Below are 24,301 nucleotides of genomic sequence, written 5' to 3' on the forward strand. Positions count from 1 at the left end.
CTCCCTTCTCTCCTAGCTCTTTCTAGTGGTAATTACTTTCTCAATAGATTGTAAGACACTCAAATGGGAACTGTATGTTTCTCTCCAGAGTGCTTAACACGGTGAGACTGCAGTTTTTTCCAGATCTTGTAGACACTCACAAAATTTACCTCAAGATTTCATAATGTTCCCCTAATATTACTGGTATCCCCTAAATACTCCCTAATATTTTTTTTAATAGTGGTAATTTTTTTTTTCTTCCAGGCTATGCCAGTTATTTCAGAGAAGGAGAAGGCTGGTGAGTAAATATTTGCTCATTTTGTCATTTCCATGTTTGGAAATGTTGGTATTTGGAATACCCTGTTACTTAACTAAGTGATAAAAGACAGGCTTCAGCTGTGGGCTTTCAAACATATAGGATTCCAGATTTCACCAATGTCTATATAAAGGGAATCTGTTGTTCCCTGAATAGCATAATTTCTTTTTCTAAAATGCAGTCCAGTTTTCTGAGTTATATTAATAAGGATGTTTGAAACTGTCCTACAAAGTTGAATTACAGCTGCTCCTTACATATCAGTATTCCTGTAGTTACTAATTTGTTATTTGGTGTTAACATGTATTATGATTTATTAGATGTCTCAATTAACAAACATGGATGCAAGTGGGTTTTCTCAAGTCAGTTGAATTTTGACTTTTGATTTGGTGTAAGCTTTATTGTCTATCTTTATATATGGCAAGAAATTTCTGTTACCTGCAGTATTTCACTGGCGATCACAACATTTGTTTTGGCTAAGTACTTCTAGAATATTGAAAATTTGTTTTTCTGTTCTTTTCTGTTATATGTGTCCTCTGGACACTATATGTGCTTTGGTATTGCTATGTGAAATCTTTTACTGATTTCCTGCTAGACACTGTCAAATTCTTGTAATAAACACTAGGGAACTCAGCACTATCACTCTTGAGAATCACTGTTGGTTGCTTGTCTTTTATTTTAATTGATAATTTGCTACTGTACTTTGAATATAGCTTGAAAAATACCTCAAAATATCCAAATGCCACATGGCATTCAGATTTATGTCTGATTTTTATTGGTGATGTTTTCTTGCATGACATTGGTGATGTCTCCTTATCAGGGGAGAGGAACAGGTTAAAAAAATATTTCAGAAAATGCCCACAGTAACAGTCAGTACTGTAAAAGCTGTGGACCTGTCTGCTCAGGATGTTGCTGCTTTAGCTGTTGATGTTCAGAAATAATTCCCAAACTCTGACCCATATTTAATAAGATTTTTCTTTATAGATTTCATAGGCAGCGTTATTTGGTGTTTCTTTTCCTGAGGTTGTAAATTATGTCAAAACATGCAAACTGATTATAACTGGCCATAACATTTGTAACTATTTTCAAATAAAAGTCAAAGATCTATGCTTAATTTTTTGGTGTCAAAACTACCTATCATGTCAGTGTTGGTAATGATATAAAGTGAATGCATTTTGCCGTACACTTCATAACCTGTACATATGCGTGTAAGCCTCTCTCTCTTTTCCTTCTTTCCGGTCAGACTCCTGTACTGTGTTTTTCTGTGGACAGTATTATATTCAATATTACAAATATTAAGTGTAACTTCATGCCACATGATGCCAGTTTGCTGACATTTCCATGCACATGAGCACAAGCTAAACTGAGAAGGAATATATGGTTGCCTTTTAATCAGTTTTGGCTTTCATTAAACCCTACATCTCAGGAGATACTGAGGTTGTGATGGGTTATTTTGCAATATTGAGAATGCATGAGGAAGAGGATTATTAAGATCAGGCCTAATCACTTGGTTCTAGGGGCAGGAAGTGTTATTTTAGTTAAATGCAATTGGATCTTGATTCAGACAGTCAGATCCCATGTTTTGCAAGGGTAACTTGCCAGTATTTGATCATTGCTGCTTTCACTTCACCAGAATGCCATTACCTATAGTCATGAATGACAAAAATATACCTAAAGTGTGAAAGCCTTCAAAATAATATATTTTCTTGTCTGCTGTAAGAGAACAAAAGAAATACTAATTTTGATATTTATTTGGAAATAACAACAATCTAAAGCTGTCTAGTTTATATTATCATAAGCAAACTAAAACATATCACAAAACATTACAGAGCAAAAAGAATTTGTTTATTTTATTGCTGGCAAAGTTAATAACTGTGCTGGTAAAGAGACTGAATGGCATTGTATTACAACTGGATAGAAATGCACTCAAAATTTCTAGTGAAACATCTTTTCTCATTTTGAGAATTGGAACTAATATTCTCTTCTAAGTCCCTCTTTTCTAGTTGCTACTATTTGATTCCATCTGGGACTGGAATAAGAAATACAAGAAAGTAGAAAGGTTGTTATTACAATGTTTCTAGTTTAGAAATTTTATATGTACAGACATAAAACCCTGTCTTAACAAGACTTTATATTCTGTTGACTCCAGATACCTTGATATTTTCAAATGTTTTTCTTATAGGCAACCAAACATTTAGATCCTTAAATGGACTAAGCTGCCTAAGCAGCTTAGATTTCACACATTACTGTGTATGTTTATAGCATTTTTTAATCCTTTAAATGAAATATTTTTTTCAATTTTATATATTTTCCAACAAGCAGTAAATTTTGACATCAAACACAAACTCCATAAGATGGAGTATTTATCAAAAAACCCAAAACGCTCACATACCATTTTTAGATTTGGAGCAAAGCCAAATATCTGAAAACATTGTTGCTTTTGTCAATTAATAACTCAAGAGTTGCATAACAATTTTTTTTTATAGTGGAAAGCGCCATAAAACATGTAATTGCAAAGTGCCTTTGGCAAAAATCTATAAGTGATCAGCATATTGAGCAGAATATTGTTCATGCCTAAACACGTACCCGATTGCTTCCACTTGTGTGAATTAGGGCATTGCAAACGATGTACTGTGGCATCAGCTATTTCTGAGTAATGCATTTTTAAGAAGTCTCAATATTGTTGACATTTCTGGAAATGTTGCAAAAATAAATCTTTCAAAATAATATTTTGAGGTAGAAGTTAAGATCAAGCAGTATGCACAGTCAGAGAAAATGGTGGCTCAAGCCAAGAGATGACTCAGGACTAGTAATGTTGGCACCTACATTAAGAATGCAAGCCAGAAACAAGACTCAAAACACTATTTTTTCAGATTAATTTGTTTTTCTTTTGAGTAAATTACATCTTAGCATTCCTTTGCTCACCTTGCTGACTGTTGTGATTTATATTCTCCAATTCTGTACAAAAACTGTGAAGATATTAGAAGGATGGAGAATTTAGCACACCTGTCAATAATGTGCCTGGGTTTGTAGTGTTGACTCCCTTTAGGGTCTAAAAATAATCAGCATCTGAACCTTTGGTTCACATGGCTGCATATCAGAATCTGTTTTACTGATGTGATTCACATATGAGACTTCATGAATGGTATCAGTTAACTCTCCTCTATCTGTAGAGTCGAGACAGGTCCTGACACACATACCAAAATTCAGTACAATGAATCCACTGTGAGCTTCCTAATTCAGTGCTGACTTCTGTTTCTGGAGCAGTGTTCCCAAAACAAAGGTGAAATGACTTTAAGCCAATATTAGAATTATTGCCTAAGTCTCTTTGTGTACCTGCTTCATGCTTTCCCAATTTATCCTCAAATATTTGTAGGGAATAGTGAACTCTGTTTGTGGCTTAGAAACATTGCTACAACAGAGCCAGTGGGAGAGGCAGAGCAAATATGCACATCTGGTCACAGACTAGCACAGCTTATTTCTCTTGAGGTGATGGAACTGTGCTGTCAATAAACAGGGCAGAAGGTTTAGTCTAGCCCTAAACAAATTTTAAGTAAATATTAACACCTTTGGTCCATAATGTTCAGCATTATAATAAAGTTCTTTTAAGTGAGAATAGCAATTGAACAGGCTTTTGAGTTTTCATGACTCTATCAAAATATTCCCTTGTGCTTTGAAAATATACTGTGGAAAAAGTGCATAGCCTTTTTGGGTAAATCTCAGTATTCTCTCTGACTAGTAGGTTAGAGAAATCTACTTCAGCACAAATAAAAGTGTCAGACCGTAATACAAAGTACAACAGATTTGACAGTCCATTTCTTATCTGTGTTTTGGTGATCAGCAAAACAAGAGGATACAACATGAAGCACAGTAAAAAGCAGCAGCATCAGTGGATCTCTTGCCGGCATACAGTTCTTGAAAGTTCCCCAGTGTCAGTATTAAAATATTGGCCTAACAGTGAACAACTCTTTTTTTTCCTGCATATATTCTAGATTTCTGCCAGACACTATTTAATGAAGTACAGGTTCTATTCTCCTTTGGTGTTAATTTTCCTGATTGTCTTTGGATTCAGAAGGAAGACAAATACAGAGATTATTAAAGAGACCTTAATGGCAGGGTTTTTCCTCTCACAGGCTCTTATTGCCAGTGTCAGGCAGCAGAGGACACTTGGTGCTCAGCCCCATGGTGAGATGAGCTGCAGAACAGGAGGTGAGGGAGTGATGACAAGGTGGGTCAGCTGCCTGTGAGAATTCACAGCAGGAGGACCTGGAAAATCCAGCACGACGGGTTCACTGCCCTGTAACAAGGCGCATAAAAGACCAAATGCTTGGCTCATTAGGTAGAGGTCTTTTCATTCCATTTAATTTAACTTCAGCTCTAATCAAAAGGGAAAAAAAAATAAAATCTTCACTAGATTTTACAAACTTATTCTACATCCAGAGAAAGCAATTCTTTCTCTGAGCAGTATTCACTAGATGCTCTGTTTTCATAAAGTCATTAAGAGCTCATGCATATATAAACTGTTTTGAACCTAGAGCAAACATTACAAAATTCAATTTGGCTACAAGATATCAATTTCCACATAAACTGGAGAGAAATACAAGGTAATTGGCACAGTTACTAGTTTTCTGGCTGCCTTACAATAACTCTAGCCAGTATTGTAAAATAAACTAGGTAAAATGAATTATTAATTGTTCCATTTAGCAAGTGTTTTATCTGGTTTTAGAAGAACAGTCTTACTAGAGTTTTTGTGAGACCTTAGTATGAAGTACAAGCTTCTAGTTAGGTACTTCTTTTTTATTGTAAATGTTGCAACAGTTATAAAATTTGGTATTTGTTTCCTAAATAACAATGCCGGGGAGCACTCATACTTCAACCTGTCATACTGAAAAACAGTTATAGAAGCTCTGCTAGAAAATGCATGGATGGTTGCCAAACACTAATAGATGTTAATAGATATATTTTTATTCTATTGCTATTAATTTTATTACTAGAAAAAATGATTATGCCAATAGATACTGAAAGCTGACCTTTTCTGCTAAGATTCCTAATAATTTTTGGTTGTTTGGTTTTCTTTATTTTTTTCTAAATGCAGTAAAATAGCTGATGTCAGGATTTTTGGTATTTGATTTTTAGTGGCTTATTAACCACACACTAGTGTAGTTGTTCTTCTGAATAGATTACTTCACTTTTAAAAGTCATACCATATTCACTGGCATGTGGGCATAAACATACAAACTTTAAAATCCACACAGCAGTGTGTGAAGCCAAAGGTGCTGTTGCAATTTTCTTTAAGTTTTGGAGGAACCAGGAGGTCCTAGGACTGCAGCTTTTGTACAAAAACCCCTTTTAAACCATGCTAAATGCACTAGGAGCAGGATGATGCCTAAAATACCTCATGGTTGCTTCTGGTATATTACTTTTGCTAGTCTTAAAGAGTGCAGGCTAGGGCCGGGTAGTGTGAATGTGCTCTGAGGGGAGCCAGTGATAAGAAGGCTGTGCACCATTGGAGAAGGACACAAAAGTTCAGGTACCAGCCTAGACAGGAAAACAGATGCTTTATGGAAGGCAAAAACTATTTCCATTAAAAAGCTTTATAATGATTAAGTATCTGGGAACTAGCAGAACCTGTTGTGCACAGAATTCCTCAGTAACCTTCTATTTTCTTTCCCCACCTGCTTTGTGGAGAAAGTATGAGCCATTAGTATGGACCTGCTTTTACATTGTTTGGAAGAGCTTCTTAAATCAAAATATACTGTTGTTATCTTCAAAGGAGTTTAATTTTTTCATATCTTTAATATAATCTCATTTACTTATATCTTTAAATGCTTAGAGAAAGAAGCTTAACTGTATTATTTCAGGCTAGTAACAGGGCTAGGCCATTATTTTTACATTGTATTATACATACATATACTTTATCGGACACTTTTACTTATAATATCTTTCTAGGCTCCTCGATGATTTCATTAATTGTGAAAACAACTTTAAATATTTATTTGATAAATATTCAAATGTCCTTTTTCATTTTAGAGGAGAAAAGCTGTGCCCAAGTTCCTTGTATTCCTGTGGTGAGCAATCAAATATTGATTTCTCTGCCAGTTTAATGTCTTTTCTTAAGTAATGAAATTACCTTATTCAAATCAAGATAGTTCCCTGATAGGAATAAAACTTCATATAATACCAGCTGAGTGATTACTGCTCCCAGCCATCATGCTAAACCTTTCAATCCAATGTGTTTCTAAGGCAACATGTGCTTCCCTATTTAATACAAGTTGCTTTTATCACAGAAATTATGTGATTATAAAAACAACACAATAATTAGCATCGAATTATTTTAAAGATATTTGATATTAATAATATTTCATCACAGACTGATATATTGTAAGAACATATAAGAGACTTTATCACCTCTTAATGAAGTACAGTTAAAAAAAGAATAACTCTCTTTGGAGGTTCTTTCTCCAAATTTCTGTTCAAGCAGGCCAGCTCTGAGTTCAGACAAGATGGCTCAAGTCCAGTCCAGTTTTGAACACTTCCAAGAACAGAGCCTGTGCAATCTCTGTAGGCTACGTGCTCCACTGTTGTCTTGTCTCCACAGGGGAGACATTTTCCTGATGTCCAGCCTGGTCCTTTCTGGTTTCAGTTTATGCCTCTTGTTTCCTCTGCTGTCATCCTCACATGCACAATATGAAGAGCCCAGCTCCATCTGCTTGTTGCCTGCTGTGAAGTCCTGGGAAGCTGCTGGTAGGACCGCAAAGCCATCTCTGCAGGATGAACAGTCCTACAGCCTCGGCTCAGCCTTGGCCGAGTGATTCAGACCCTGTCCCACACGGTGCCTCTCCCCTGCACATCCCTTTTGTCAATGCCCTTCTTGTGCTGGGAGCATCCTGAAACTGGACTCACTGTCACAGGTGTGGTCTCACAAGCACTGCATAGAAAGAGATAATCCCTTCCCTCCATCTACAGGCCATGCTTTTATTGATCCATCCCAGGCTGCTGCTAGCTCATTTTACTGCCAGGGCACACTGCTGGCTCATGCACAGCTCACGGTCTGCCAACACCCCAGGGCCTTTTCCATAGAGCCGCTCTCCAGCCAGTTTTTATCATTTATTTATCCACCCTTTCAGACTGTAAAATACCAACCTACGAACAAAAATATTGTGGAAATTGTGCTCTTTGTTTTCAAAACAGAAAAGAGAGCAGGAAACCCAGGAATTTGTTTCTTTCAGTCAATTCAATTTTGTATTACATTATAAGTAATCATAATATGTCCAGATTATAGAACATCACCAAACAGACTGTGAACTGGTATTCAGTATATTCTGGTTACTGTCATATAATTAATTTTAATCAAGTAGCTTCTCAGTATAAAGTTAGGTATCAGTTACATAGTGACTGGGTAGCATTTATATTACCTAGGCCACATTGTAGTCTCCTTTTGAACTGGACATGAGAAACATTCTAAAAGAGGTAGTCCCTGACCAAAAATAGCTATTATATCAAACATAATCAAGTTGCTCTTTCCTCCCTTTTTTGGCTATAACAAGTATAACAGAGAATGGTGATAACCAATTAATCAAGTTATTTCTAGGCTAATTTTCTTCAGACTGAATTCATGGCAAAGACGTGTTGATTCAAATGAAATATAAACTAGTTCACTTGGTCCTAATTGATACTGACATGCAGTCATTAGGTCATGGTTTCTAAAGTAATGATGTGACTGTTGATTTGGAAATCAGGTGATGGTTTTTCTTTTTCAGCGTCCAGAAATAGAGGCAGCTTCTGAAAAGCTGAGGTGCCTACAGCTAAATTTTAAATTTAATTTTGACTAAATTTTAATAGTTATTTAGATACCTGAAGATGAAAAACAAGCTCTCTTTGACACCTGCTAATTTTGCACCAATTCTTTGTCAAGGTTACTTCTGGGCAGTAAAGTCTGCATGTGGCACAAAATTATGATGATACCTAGTCATCTCTGAAAAATGTAAGATGCTCTTCTTTGCTTCTTTGGGTTCCTAGACAACATCCAAAATATTTGGAATATATTATACTCCTGTGTTCATATTTGAAAATCGGGCTTGAACTGCTGAATTTTTTCAGAGTTGTTGAAGATGAACCAACAAAAAAGTTGAACAATTTTAAACCATGTTTAATATGAAGAGCTTAGAGACTTAAAATTAAGTGTAACAAGATAACCTCTTTTTGTGTCTGTAAAAACAGAAGGGTAAGAAATTGTTTCAGTTCCAAACCGCTGGAACAGGAGCTTGTTTTTTGTTGCTTATATGCTTGAGGTACTTACATGCTCACTTTATTAGAATAAGAAGTTGCTATTAAAAAATTCTTAGGGAAAAGAAAGAGATCTTAGATTTTTAATGAGAAGACATGATTATTTATCTGTGATTCTGTGACATGATTATTTACATTTCTCAAAGGACATGCTGAAAATGCAGGTTTTCAGAGAGAGACACCCAAAAGCACACTTTGGACAAGGCACACCTGGAGGTAAAGTGTCTTCCTGATGCAGAACTATCCTTGGCAGGACAATGATAGGTCTGGATGTAACTGCAGTGTCACAGGTGGCTTAGACCCTAGAAAAGAGGTTTCTTTTTAACTTGATGGAAATGTCAACCTGTGCTCTTGTCTTCTGATATAGCAAGTCATATTTGAGAGAATGTTGGCTTCTGCCCTTAGTGTGTTCAGCCTGAGCAGCTAGACCTTTTATTATCTATAAAATGAAAGATACCAACTACACTGACAAAAAGTGGTTTTCCTCATCCTGAAGATTTTAAATACCTTGTGATATCTAGTCATCAAGTTTAACCATTTTCTCAAAATCTTCTCTCCAAACACTCTTGTATAATTAGATTGCTTTTGCACATATCAGGAAATGGCAATTGAATCCAATGCTGATTCTGTAATATGTGATAGATGCCCATGGTCATTAAAATACACTCGTGTACTATTCTTATATGCAAAGTCACTCACTTGCCTCATGCTTTATTAACTCTGTCAATCTACTTCTATTTTAATTTTGACTGTTAGTGAATTTCCCCTTCATGACATTTTAGGAAAGAATCAGATAACTACTTGAAATGATTGCTTAATTTGTAAGTATTACAAATCAAGAAGTAATGGAAAAAAGTTTCTTGATAGACAAAACTGCCAAATGGTCTCTAAACTATAAATCTGCAAGGAGTTATTCCTGCAGATGATCATTCTAGTCACATGAGTTTGGACTAAGCTTGGAAGTACAGATTTGTAATATTCCAGTCTAAAATTATTTCTCTGAAAGTTTCTCTATGTGAATATTCTCTTTAATTAATTTGGTAGGTCATTAATTTCAATCCCAGTCTATTCTGGATTGAGTTGCACCTCCTGCTGTATGTTGGCCTAAAAGAAAGAAAATATTTGGTAACCAATTTCAGAGTTCTAGCCAGGTATATCATATCTGAATAGCTGTCTATGAGCAGAATTGAAAGGTAAAGAGAAAAGTAACCATGAATTTTAATACGTATCAAAACACAGGCTTGAAATTAGAGAAGAGTGGTTGAAATATCTGTTAAAAGGCAAAGAAAATCATTAAATAAACCATAACATCCTCTAGGCAGGTGTCTAATTTACAGTGTTATCCTGGGATGTGTTTTTATATTGCAAGGAAAAAAAAGAAAGACTGAGACTTCAGTCAAGAATTCATCTGTCATTTGGTTAACATAGAATACTGAATCCATCAATACACCAGAAATATTTTTCTCATGTAGTTACAATGGGAGGCTCTCAAAACAGGAATGAAACTACAGAATGCTCAGAGAATGCCAAGGCTTTGTTTTGGTGGTATAGCTCACACTAAGCCTTTGAATGAGATAACATTTTTTGTGTCAGCTCAAGTGTCCTTCAGCAAGTGTCTGCTCCACATTTGTAACCCATATACCTGGTCTGGTACAACTTTAGCATGTGTATCAGGTTAATTAATTTTATCAGGAATAAATTCATCATTGTCAGTGAATTTGTGACAGGAAAATGAAAGCTATATATTTTTCCTAAAGTTTCTTTCCCCATTTTAGAAGATCTCAGACTAGTGATTTTTTATACAGAATGTCCTTAGGACTTAAGTCTGGCCCTGTGTTTTGAACCATGGATCCAACCTAGCATTCATAGGAAAATGCCTTTTAGCAGACATTCAATGAGCTGTTGCAGTATCAGACAATAACAATAGATGATGTAGAAGACACTGCTCCTGGCAAGCTAATTAGAGTAGGATTTTCTTCTAGCTAGGAAGTAGTATTGGCTTTTTCAGTCACAGATTTAACATCTGCTGTTCCTTTCAACAGTTAGTTTTTGCACCTCATCTTTTTTTTGTCTCCCACTACCACAGCTGTCCAAGTTTTACAACTGTGTTTGGATAAACATTTGACTTTTATGTGCAATTCCTTTTCTATTCCTGTAAAAGAATGAGTGGACATCAAATAGAGGTGGCAGATTCAAAACAAACAGGGGGAGACAATCAGGAACTGAACTGTGGAGCTCCTCACCTCAGAAGACTAAAGATGCTAAAGTTATACACAGCTTTAGAAAAAAACTAAACAAACTAGTAACAGAGAAATTAATAAATATAACACTTTCTTCAATAAAATTAATAGAAGTTCTTACCAATGACTTTTGCAGGACTCATCCAAATCATAACCCTCTATACACCAAATCAAAACTTGCCTAAAATGCCAAATTGGAAAAGCAATACATTCTCTGAATATTGAATTTGATTTTAATGGATCAAAGCTGGTATTTTGTAGTAAAAGTCTACTGAATATTCAGTCCTAATATGTACACCAAATATATTTTATAGCATGGGTGTTGTTTTTGTTTTGTAAGAGGCATATTTTCCCCCCAGAAAATGGTACAAATTATCCATCATTAAATTAAGAATCCTATATCATTTATACAGCAACAGCAAAAGATGTCTAGATGTTAGGAAACTTTCTATCAAAACCTAGAGGGATCTTAAAATTTGCAGAAAACCAACTGATGATCAGAATAAAGTAAATCAATGCAATTCTTCAGCTTAGTAAATAGCAAAGAGAAAAATATGAGTGCATCTCATAAGACTATAAAAACACAAACATAACCAAAGAACACACTAAAAACTGTAAAGATATATATATATATATTACAGTTGTCATCAAAACTTGGCATCATTTTGTCTTTGATGAGGAAATGGACATTGGAAAACTAACCAAGAAAGTTTCCAGTCTAAGAAGTTGCTACATGTATTAACTTTTGCAACACATTTCAAAGGCATTTCCAGAGAGGCAATGTATGCCACATTAGACAAACTAAGACAAATAAGAAACAGATGTCATTTCATAAAGCAAATCTAGATAAAAATCTTCAGCAAAGAAAATTGTATTTATTTCTATTAAAAGAGAGAGATAAGAAATAAGCCATGTTTTGGGTTTTTTTCCTCAAAATAATCATTATAGCTTATGTAAGTTAAGCTAACTCTACTGATCATAGAAAAAATTCCACATCTGGAAAATCTTTGTTTCATCTGTGTTGGGGTTTCATGCTTTTTGGTGCTTTGTTCACCAGTTCCCATGACTCTAACTTAAACCTCTCCCTTAGGACCATTCCAATTCCAATGGAAGAGCATTCCAATTCACCTAAAGATATAATGATCATTTCATTTCCTGAGATATATTATTTAAGCTTCCTTACCTGTTTCTCTAAACAAAAATAAAGCAACTTGGAAAAAAAATAAAAGACAATGTATCTTTGTAGCATGCTGCAGTATGGACAATTATTTTAATAGATTGCAGTGATATCAAAAATTGTAATTGTCAAAGATAACAGAGAAGTACATTTTTTGTTATTGTAGAATTCTAGCTGATTTTAGCAAATAGAAGTAAGATTAGAAACACTCCAGCACCAAAATTCTCTATTTGCCATGAACCATTCACAAGCAGCACTGCTTAAAATCTGGATTAAGTATCGGCCAAATGCACACAGTGCAGACAACCAGAAAATAACTGCCTCCTGTATTCCCTTCTGGTTCTTTCCTATATAGTGCTATGCAATTGCTTATGAGTTCTCTTTGCTTCTCTACTTAGAAATCCAGGAGATAGATTTAGAAATATAATTATGACAGAAAAAAAGTAGCACAACCAAATACTTCCAAAATTGGGATTTTTTTCTCTCTTAAATGAGCTGTGGGCTGAGTCACAGATGTTTGTTTCATTGTCAGAAGAAGGTATGGGCTAAATAACAAAATAATTAGAAGGGCACACATCCAGTCACCAAGGTTTAAAGGGCACCTGTTTCATGAACACAGTCACAGAGCAGCATCTGAAAAAATAAACAAGAGAAGGACGCAAGTACATGAACAGAGTTGTTTCAGTTCTTTAGTTATTGTTCTTCCTGCTTGCGTTTTGGCTCATGTCACCCAGTAGTTTTCTAGAAAAGACATAATGCTTGGAAGATAAGAAGATTCAGGGAGTGTTTGAAACCAGCAATGGTAGGAGATTCACACTTACTCTCCTTGAGTGGTCTTGATTGAAAAGGTCAAAGAGGTTAATTCATTCTGACATCCTTTGTTTACCACAGACTTCTCCAGGTTTAGTCCTTTCTTAGAGGATTCAAATAAAAATGTATGAGCAAATCCTCCTCTCAGTGGAAAGGTCTTTACCTCTTGTAATGCATGGAAAATACACCTCAGTGACATTCTAGCATAAGAACTTGAACCACAGCTTTCACCTACCTCTTCTCTCCACTTTCCCTCCTGACAAACTGCCTTCAAGGTTTTTATGTTTGAACTTCTGCTGCAAAGGAGATTTAGGAAATTAAATTTCTTTTGTTTATAGACAACTGAATCTGATAACTGCACTTTTGCCTTTTAATTGTTTACCTATCATGCAACAGTTACTAGTTCAGGAGGGGAAAAAAGAAAAAACAGTGAAAATTAGCTATACTGCTGCTGCTCTGTTACAAGTACTTGGAAAATGGGGCACGAATTATTTTCAGCTGCTAGCCTAAATGTCAGGGCAAAATAATCCCAGGCATAACTGTAAAGAAAGGTGTGGCTGACAGTGAGCTGGTGGGCATTAGCAGCTGTCCCAGATTATGCTCTGTGTAGAGCAGCTTTTTGTACCACAGCTGGCTGCTCCAACACTCCCTCTCCTCTGGGACAAACCTGTGCAATGAGCAGAGTCATGCTCAGCTGTGCTTAGCCCTTGCTACTCATCTATCACTCCCAAACCATGCTGAGCTATTAGAAGGGGTAAGTGGAAGTCACTGTAGCCATAATTATACCTTGCATGCAAATTGTTGTCTGCATGAATGCTCACTCTATCAGCAACCTAACAACAAACTGGTGAAACTTGAGAAAGCCTTACATGTGTGTGACGGAGAATAAAGAAGCTGGGGTACAGGGCTCCACATTAATTCAGTAGAAAACCACCCCACTTTTAACATCCTGACCCTATCAGCACTGAGTAAGCACTGCCTTACCAATGTCCTCACACAGCAGGAGTCAGGATGGAATTGGCTTTTATTCCTAATGGGCCTTTGAACAGCAGATCTCACTGATAAGAAGCAGATTTCACTGATTCAGTGAAGTGACTGTCAAGTGAACTCAAAAGCATATTACTTTCCTGAGCCTACAGCAATTAGACGCTCACCCATTCACAGAACAGTCCTTAAAGAAACATGAAAAGTGTGCTGTGTTCTCTGGTTTATGCTATAAATAGTAAAAATTCTGGAGCAAGTTACCTTGATCAAGAAAAAGTTAATTCATACTCCCAGACATTAGAAATATCTCTATGTTAACACAGAGACCATCAGCTGACCCTATAAAACTGTAACTGAAGGATAAAATAACTTCAGAGGAGCACTTAACACAAAACTGACATTTAAAAGCTGCCAAAATTTAAATTAAGGTTTATTCCTGAAGAGCATCCAAGTAGATTATTGTAAGAAAATCAAAGAGGCATATTTCTGTTCTTCAATGACATTAGAAAATAGGTATACCATTATGACTAAACTGTCATAATTTCTGTAATATCTGATTATCTGATTTTGAAAATGCAATATGGTATTTTTTCCTTCCTAGTAGTGTGTGTCCTTTCAGGGTTAGATGTGAAAGGACACACACGAGTCTGTACCTTAGAGTGCTTCTTGTTGAGAGCAATATTAATTCATGAAGGAATGTGCTAAACCTTGTAGGTCACTAATTCATTTTTATTGAGACGTGGTTACATTTCCTATGCACCCTTCTAATTTATTCTGGACATTTTGGGACTTTCTGGATTTAATACCCAAATGAATTTCACAAAAACATAGGGACTTTGTTCCCACTTTCAACAATCAGGATTGAGCTGGGCTCCTGTCTACTGGCCCTTCGACTCTATGCTCCTCTCCAAGCCATTCTGTCTTCACTGCCTTACCCCAAACATCTCCTGGTGGATTTTCCCAAGGAAAGTCTGTGCTGTTTCCAACCTCCAGTTCCAAAGCTGACCCCAACAAGCTTGTCAGACCTCTGACTGTGAATTCACATCTTCATTCTAAGGGATAGTTAATTTTTCTAGGATAGCTAAAGTTTTTAAGTGAACAAACCAGTTTTTCACAGTGTGTCCAGTATTTTTTAATAATATTATTTTTAGTTAGCTTACACAGAAACAAGAATAACAAACCCAGCATTCTTTTTCTTGAATCACTTTCCTTATTTTGTGATATATACTCCTGGCTTAACTCCAGTCATTTTGAATAGCTTAGGATCTTACTGTAGGTCATGTTGTGTCACTTGAATAGGGGAGTCTTTCCAGCTCATTTTTCAAAGCATTTTCATATTCACAAGCACAATCATCAGAAAGAAATGACTCAGTCTATGATAAACTGTCAAACTAAGTCTGTCTCTACTATCTACTGCTAAAGTTTTCTTGACACCTATTCAAAAATTCATTTCATTCATATTTTCTCTTTGATAATTTTCCATTCCTTCAAGCCTTTTCCTCACAGCTAGGAAAGAAATCTAGCTCCCCTGGGGCTATTTGTCATACACTCTCCACCCAGCAAGAGCTGACCAGAAAGCATATTTAGAGTCTGAACCAGAGCCTGGGATGAAACTTCCTCATTCAGTAGCACCTACAAAGGCTCACAAGCAGATTCCTCTATTAGCATATATAGCAGCCAATAGAGTCTACTGATTCTCATAAAGTGGATGTCTTGTCTCCTTTGTCTACCTTTCCTGTAGGCATTTTTTCATTATTCTTTTAGAGTGTTCATTCAATATGCAACGAGGTGAGCACACTTAATTATCTCCTATTTCATGTAGAATAGCTCACCAGCTGGAGAACATGGAGCTCTTCAAGGGGAGTTGAATACTTTTCTTCACATTCTTGTAGTGTCTGTACTTCATTTTTCATCTCTTGGTGTTACAGCAATCAGCTGTAGTGTGTTCAGTCACCTCTAGGAAGTCTATCTACCTGAAATGTTGAGCTAGGCACATGAATCCCTAAAAGTTGTCTTAATTGTCTAGCTACATATCTGCATGTAGATTTGTGTTCAAATGCATGCTGTCAGTTTTTAAATGGAATTTATAGTCTGGCTTAGACTTCAAGCAGTAATTCCTGGGTTTCATTATGCATGAATCTGCTATGTTTGCAAAATATGTATATATTCCTCTTCATGTATTCAGTGGGCCAGACTGTGATTCACCTTAGCACAAATAGATTGAAAGTTGTAACTGCCTGAAAGAGAGCTTTGTTTTGAAGGTGAGTCACAGTGTTGCATCCCCAACTTTTATTCACTGCCTTCTAAGTTCAGGAATTCAACCATTTGCTGTAAACTGAATCATTGAAATTATTCATATTAGGTTTATTTTTTACCCTATGTTGTTTTAATAAGCTGATTTTCAGCAAGCTGTGCAAACATTTGCCCCAGTACCATATGAGAGGACAGTTTGGTGCAATAAGAGACACAGGCAAAAAGACTTGGAAGAATGAAATATTTCTTGTAGCAGCCTCTGCTGCCCTTATTTCTTGGGAAATAAGTGTCTTAAAGAGGCTGCACAAGACTTAGAGAATTTGGTGTAGAAAATGTGTTTAAATACTAAAATATGCAATTCTAACTGACCAAGAATTAGGACTATGTGGCTGCCTAGCCATTCAGATGATACTACAACAGCCTCTCTTATTTAATAGAAACTTTGGAGTTTCTTCAGAAATTTGAGGCTGTTAAAGACTGTCTTTTGCAGAATAAACATCTCCCCTTCTACCATCCCTTCTACAGTGCTTGCTGTGCTGGCCTCTATGCTGCACAGACATCCTCACCCGGACTCTGGGTACATGTGACTTGCCTCTGTTCCACTGCCTTTTGTGACTGTCCAACCTGTAATTGTGCCCATTGTATTGGTCCCCTAATCTGTTCCAGCTGAACTGATTTTTCTGTCAATCCTTTAGCATTTTGAAAGGTATATCACACATTCACAATCAAACTATGTCTTACATAGACTGTTGATATATTACCATGCTCTTGTCCTTCCTTTTCTTGCTAAGGGCTACCATTCCTAACAGAGGTCCCCACCATTAACATCTTTTATTACCTTTCAGGGACATAAAGATCATATAACCTTGGTGCAGAGAGTGCTCTGCTGGGAACTGTAAAAGCAGTGTGTGTTTACAGTAACACTAGACACTGAATTTCAGAATAAGTCAGCATTTTTTGCCCAACAGGAATCCAGCACATTGGTTCTCAGGCAAAGAGGAGCAGAGTGGACTGAGGTCAGCATGTGCTTGCTGTTAATGCACAGTTCACTTCTTTGTTTCCAATTTCAGCCCCACACTTGCATGGCATTTTTTGAGTTTCCTTGCTTGGTAGATGTTAGGAGCTGGTCTCCCCTTATTTTTCTGAGTGTTCCTTTCATGGGGCCATGATTGATAAAAATAATATAGTATTTGCAAAGGTTTGCATGACCTTTTTCTAGTTCCACAGATTCATTCATGTCTTTACAAACCATGCACAGCCATGTGATGAAGTCCATTTTTTCCATAAAAGGGTATGGAAACATCTAACTTTCAACAGATTATGAAGTTTTGCAACTAGCATGAAGTTAGATCTGACAAGTGAGCAAGGCATTTACAGAAGAAATTACAATGTTTTAAAAAATTGATACAATCTAAACTTCCTTGGTCAAATAGAAAAGATTTCTTTTGGATATATTTACATTTACATTGTAATGCCTCTTAGAGAGAAAAACTGTATCTACTCACGATCAAAATATGCAGTGGATTTTGGTGAGCTATACATGTTTAATACATCACAAGTAACTATGACACCTTGTTTTGGTTGATCATCAGTAGTACTTTACTGAAAGCATTGTACAAAATGCATGGGCACAGATGGACAATGTACATATGAAGGTCTTCTATTGAAATTAGAGTAAAAAAACTTTTTCTGCAGTCTTCTCATTCCAAGGTATGGCAAGCCTTAAAAATGGCATAATTCCTCTAGATGAAGACTAGTAAAAGGTGTTTAAACTTTGAAGGCCAAAATATAAAATCTAATTTATCTTTGATCTAAAATAATTTTTAATACCTGTTGATATTTTAAATACATCCTCATCTGTTGAGGATGTATTTAAAAATTTTCTTGAAATGTATTTTAAATGATATGTTATTATTAATCCTAGGTGCTAGAATTTATTGTTTAGTAATTTGGTTGTCCAGATGCTGAAATTTTACAGTTCTTACATAGAGGATGAGGTTTTTAGCAAATAACTAGGTTGATTAGGTTGAAATGAGGTTAATTAGTAGCTGAATCTAGTCCTATTAATTGAAATTCAGAGCCGTCATGACTTGATAGGAACAAAGCTTTTCAAAGTTTGGTATTGAAGGTCTTATATTAAAACCTGGGTCTTAGTTGCCCCTTTGGTTTTTCTTATGTATTTTGATATACAGTTTAGATTTAAGTCTTGAACTTTTGAAATATATTTGGTTTATTCCTGACTTTTATAGACAGTTATCCAAGCTCAAATTTTTTTATCAGTACACTGACAGCTGCTCCCTTCAAATTTCAAACAGTCTCTAATCAGTCTTTTATGAAAAGTACATCAAGAGTAGAAGGGCATACTTGTTTGTTGTACAGGAGTACATTTTCTCCCATAATTTGTTGTGGAAGTTTTTATTGAATGTAAAGAAATATTTAGTGCTTCCATACGCAATCTTTCCAGTATTTGACAAAAGGATACTAAGTTTGGATTGAAAAAATTTAGCAACATCTAAGTTTTGACATCTAAACATGCCATCATTTTGCTGCATCTTCTGAAGAACTTTAATGTTTCTCTTTATTTTGGTTCCTTATGCATAAAGTGTTGTAGAACACCAATAACATTAAAAAAAAATCTCCTGGGTATCTTTCAAACATCTCATAAAGACACACATATTCTATATGCCTTTGGAAAGTTACCAGCAAACAGGGCTATGTTTTAATTAAACCTTCAGTTATGAGTGAAGTTTTGCTATGACAAATTTTATGTTTGAATAGCTGGTCCTTTTTCACAGGGAAGGGGGAGAAGTTTTTCAGGGAACTACAGAACTTTCTGAGCAAAGCAAACCTACTTTCAGAAGATGTTCTTTCTAAAGAAGTTATGTACTGTGGTACTGATATAGGCTTTCCCTAACATTATATTCTGCTCATTTGTCATATTTAATTTTTTTTCATTTTGATCTTTCTAACTCCTATGTTTAATTATATACTACCTTGGACTTCCACCACAGCTGATACATTTGTCATTCTGTTTTACATTTGCACAGGGTTTTTTCCTCTGTGCACACTTTTTTTTTTGTCTGTACATAATCTCCACAGATTAATTAGCCTTAGTTTGGAGGAAAACCATACAGAGACGATACCTTCCCTAATACCAAGTCAGTGTTTTGAAACCTTGTGCCACTTTAAAACATGTCCACTCTTTCCTTGATTCTCTCATGCTTTAAATACTCGCTCGCTATCATTACTCTTCCCCTGCATTATTAGCTGTCATTTGGCTGAGCAGAATATGTTTTCATCTTTTCTTGTAAATCAAACTCTCCAGCCCCTTAATAATTTTTGTTGTTATCTGAATTAATTCAAATCTTGTTTATGTCTTTGTGGTATTTGAGAGATTAAAACTACATGCTGAGTTTGAGAAGCAATTAATTTGTGCCAAACAGAGTATGTCTGGTTGTTCTTTATGGAAATACTGAGAAAGTAAATAATAGTTATTTTTTATAATATAGATGCATTAAAAGATTATTCACCTACAACTTTTTTTAATAAATATGCCTTTAAAATACTAGCTTAACCTATCAATCTCAGGTATAAGCCTTGTTTTCTTGTCTGTTTTCCTCCTCAACTTCTTTGGAAGTGTTTTATTCCCTTCTTCCAAATACCACATTTTTTCAAGGAATTTCTACATCATCTACTCATAAATATGAAGTAACTTCTATATTTTACCAGGTCTTTCATTGCTTCCCTCCCCCTTTCTGCTATGAAGCACTTAAAGAAACACTTGTACTTACTTAATTCTAGTGCACATCAAGATTTGTAAGTAGTTTTTCCATGTATGTGTTGCAGCTGCTATTTTAAATCTATTTTTTCAAGGCCTGATTTGGATTCTTTCAGAGCCATTAATATCTTTCATTGAACCTCAGTAGAAGACTGATATTTCTTATTTTATTTAAGAACTTCATAAATTCATTATTATAATGATGTCTCTAAAAACTTTAAGTTTACAGAAGGTAAATAGAATTTTAGGTTCTCCTATGTAACTCACCTCATCAACTAGATATCTTTTTGACAAGAAATTACAAAAGTATGTTCAGATTGAAGAAGAGCAGAGCAGATAATTTTCATCATATGGGATGCCACCGTCTATGTCTATTTTCAAAATTACTTGACAATAGAAAAACATTAGGTCAGATATAGCAAAATACAGATCAGGCTGCCAGCCCTACAAACACAAGGTTCACATTTCACCTTGCTTTTGAGGCTGTGAAGTGTACAGTTTACTAAACATATACTAACAAAATTACCTACTAAAATAATTTAGGGGAATTTGCCAGCCAGTAACTAGTCTCAGGATATAAAAGACAGACTAAATACTGCTGTGTCCTGTCAACCTCCTTTTCTCCAAACCATCTATTTTTCCCCAAGCTCACTATTTTTCCACAGCCAGTCTTCAAATACAAGTGTCATAACCTGAATTCTAAGTGAAGAGTTTCCACATGCTGCAGTGGGACTCCAGAAGGCAGATATGTCATGGCTGAAAAGAGATGCCAGCAGGAACAGCAAATTTCATGCAGAAGCAATTTTCAATGATTAGTTGTGAAATAAATTAAGCAAAGATATGGAGGAATCCAGTTCCTAGAATAGCAAACCAGTGTCTTATTAAAACCTCATTTAATAGTGTTGCTGACTTCATGGAGTAAATATGAAATGTTAACATCTAATAACAACTTTAGCTAGAGTTTTAGATTTCCTTTGTAAGTTTTTACAGTATGCTGTGTACATTCAGTATTCACAGGACCTACAGAAAACAGAATGTATGTTTCAGTTGAGATGATGATTACTTTAATATTCCAGATAATTATATTTAACATAGTCCCTATAAAACTTCAACTTGCATCTGTGATATATTAAACTTAGAAAAGGTAAAGCAAAATATTCGATTCTTTATCTTTTAAAGGTTAGGCATTAGAACTTGTAGTCAGCAAGATTTCAGTTCAAATAACAAACCCCAGAAGAAAGATATCCTACAAAATTGCATGAAACACTTGGAAAAATCATGGATTTGCTTTTTGATTTATTTTTTTTTTTTAGAAAAAGACAAAGAAGTCATGCCACAAAGAACTCCAGGACAAAGAGTTAAAGCATGACAGATACCTCAAACAGAAAGCGAAAGTCTGAGGAAGTTAAGCACCTTCAAAAATAAATCCCCAATTTAACTACATAAATGAACATTTGCACGAAAAGCAACACAAGGAGAAGTTACCATTAACAAACTGTCCAGCAGTGCCTTAACTAGTGAAATGTTGAAATGTATTGAAGACTTTGTCCAATAACTATTCAAAAATAGGTATTGTTACTCCCTATTCACTTTAGATTCAGATCCTACTTTCTAGATCATTGTTCCCAATGAAAAATCCATTTTTTCTGCTGTTTTCTCTACCAATGAGGCCACAAACAAGCATTTCAGGGATGGTTATTACATCCTACTTGTCTTCACAGTAACAAACCTCCTGCAGAGATTGTGTTTCACAGTGCTGCAGTGGTAGCAGCAGGGATGAGAAGGCAGGAAGACAGCTCTGCCTTTTTGCATCACTTAATAAAACACACATTACACAGGGCAGAGATAATTGAAGATGACTTACATGAGACCCCTAAATCTTCTCAGGAATAAGCATTTTCCATCTGTCCCTGCAAGCACTGGGACTTTCTCTTTGATTTAAAATTTCTTGCCGCTCTTTGATCTCTCTGCTCAGAACGATTTCTGTACTCTGAATTATCTCCATGCTCACCCTCTGACTTCGATGAGTCCAGCTCACATAACACTCCTCACCCTCCCCTTCTGCTCCCTGTTCTGTACACAGACACCAGTCTGCCACCATTAGATCATATAGTACTCATTGAACCAAATCTGCTCTATTCACAATCACTGTTCATGTTGGTCACTGCAGACAAGCTTAAAGGCTTTATTTCTTCAATATCTTATTGTGCTATTTTGTATGAGATGTCTGAAGAGGAAGATTTGTAATTGAAGGAACTTACCATCTTAGTATGACCAGGAGGGATAGAGACAGTGGAAAAGAGAAAAAACAGAAGAGAGGGAAGGAAAATTTGCAATTATGAAAGAAGACGGTAGAGAAGATTTTGAATAGGAAGTAACAATAGTGAGATGGGGTTATTTTGGAAGTGATGGGCTGTTTGTTTTGCTTTGGGGTTTGGGGATTTTTTTTTTGTGGATTCTGCACTTTTCTATTACTGCAATTTCACATACAGCCTAATTTGCGTTTCTACTGGAAAGAAAGAAGTACCCTCTGCCATGCCTTTATTCTGTGAAATTGTACTCCTCCTGCTCTAATTCCAGTGATGGGACCAGTGAAGTTGTAATGTATTAATCAGTTATCAAAAAGCTATGTATGGGCATTTTGCCTGTCAGGTCACTCAAGGAAGGAGAAACAATGCTGTTTAATACTCTTCTGCTGTGGTGAAGCATAACACATTGCTAATGCTAAAAGCTAATCTCAGTTCACAGCTTACTGCCATCAACTATTTTATAACCAAGACAGTTCTGTTGCTCAAGTTTAGATATTTGGAAGTGTTTGGACAGTCCCACAGATTAATACTCCCATAAACTTCTCTAAGCAGGTGCCTCACATATGGCTAAACAGAATGAAGCTTTAACACTTCCTTTCTCATTTGAATTTTAAACTATGCCACCAGCACTAATGTGTCTTTTTTTTTCTTCAATATGCAGTATTTCAGAAAACATTTGGTTGCAGGGGCAGAACTTGTGGGTTGCTTTTTTTTTTAATAATGTAAGAATAGTTTATAATCAGTTACATTAAAATCAGGTTAAAATGGAAATGTGAAAATGAAACTGGAAGCACATATTTCTTTCATGTTATTCAGTTAATTATTATTTTGTATTTATGGCTGTGATTAGGAATGCTTTCTGCGTTCCTGTGTTGGTTTATTTATTATTCTTGGAGCACACAGTGATAGTGAGACAGCAGTTCAGAAACAGCCAGATAAGCTTGCACTTTGAAGTGCACAGAACTCTAATTAAGCTGTGGGGCTGTTTACAAAGCAGGGCCATAATCACACCATGAAGACTGTTAATATTTATTTGAGATCACATTTAATTTGAGACTCATGGATGTACATTAGAAGACTACAGTACTCAGTTTATATAAACCCATTAGTACTCACAACAAAAGTTAATTAAGGTAGATATTTTGACAAAAGCTACTCAGTCTTCCACCAGAAGAAAGTTTCAAGGTTAATACATCAAAAAGTTCATGAAAACAACAACAGCTGTAGTTTCCATCACGAAATGGTGCTGGGGTGAGTGGATTTTGAGCATTTTCTTTCTTAAAATTATACACCCTTGTTCAAAAATAGAGGTCTGGACCACGGCATGAGGTTAAAAAGCATGTACATCTTGCAAAAGCAGTGTCACCATTCCTGTCCATCCTAGTACCCAATGCATTTTGTCTGGTCTTTGGTATTATGTTTGCAGAGCAGAGTATGGATAGAACCACAAAAGAACAAAAAACAGATAGGTTTGGCAAGTGTAGGTCCTTCAGCTGGAAGTGCTGAGCAAGGGTAAGGTTATAGGGAATTAGCCTCTGCCTCCTGCCCTTGGCTGATTTGAGAATTATGTGTTCAAGAACGACAAGCAGCACTTTACAAGTAGATTCAGCCTTGAAAGGAAGATTGGAGAGGCACAGCTTTCCTTATGCTAACAACAGGTTTCTAAAAATATTTCCAAAACAAGAAGTGGGACAAGTCAGTGGTTGCAGTCCCAAGGCAGGCCAGACCTGGGGGACAGGAAAGGAACTGCCCTGGGAGAGTCAAGGGTGGAGCTGCTCTGAGCTGGTGGGAGGGCTGGCAGGGCAGGGAAGGTAGGGTCTGGTCCCTCTAAATATTTGCTTCTGGAAATAACACAAAGACTCTTCCTGAGCATGCATGCTGCTCCTCATGCATGAACCCCCCTAGCACCAGCTGCTGCAGTCCCCTCTTGTCAGCAACAGAGCCCTCTCCTTCAGATTCCCCTCATATTATTTTTGATTCAGCACCCATCTTTGTTGGCCAATCCCTTTTTCAAGAATTTACTTTTTTGGCTGGTTTTTTTTTTGTCTCATCCATTAAACAGAAAACGCTAAATAAAATGAAATTATTCTGGAAGACAGCTGGAATATTGACTGCACTATGACTGTGGTCAACACCAAAATTATTCAAATACAAAATTATTCAAATACAAAA

The 24,301-nt window shown here is 35.9% G+C and overlaps 1 protein-coding gene across 5 annotated transcripts in view; it reads left to right on the top strand.

The window, feature by feature from the left end:
• The window catches only part of DLC1 (DLC1 Rho GTPase activating protein), a 244,253-nt gene that overhangs the window by 117,670 nt on the left and 102,282 nt on the right, over positions 1–24,301 (top strand). For 4 of the 5 annotated variants that reach the window (XM_039698935.1, XM_039698937.1, XM_039698934.1 and 1 more), the window contains exon 5: positions 244–277. In XM_039698935.1, the coding sequence (XP_039554869.1) occupies positions 244–277 (34 nt within the window). Of the gene's footprint in view, positions 1–40; positions 102–243; positions 278–24,301 lie in introns of those variants that run through there. The other variant, XM_039698939.1, reaches the window with a different exon arrangement.

Source organism: Passer montanus, unplaced genomic scaffold (genome assembly GCF_014805655.1).
Source record: "Passer montanus isolate IOZ18808 unplaced genomic scaffold, ASM1480565v1 scaffold13, whole genome shotgun sequence".
Taxonomy (NCBI): domain Eukaryota; kingdom Metazoa; phylum Chordata; class Aves; order Passeriformes; family Passeridae; genus Passer; species Passer montanus.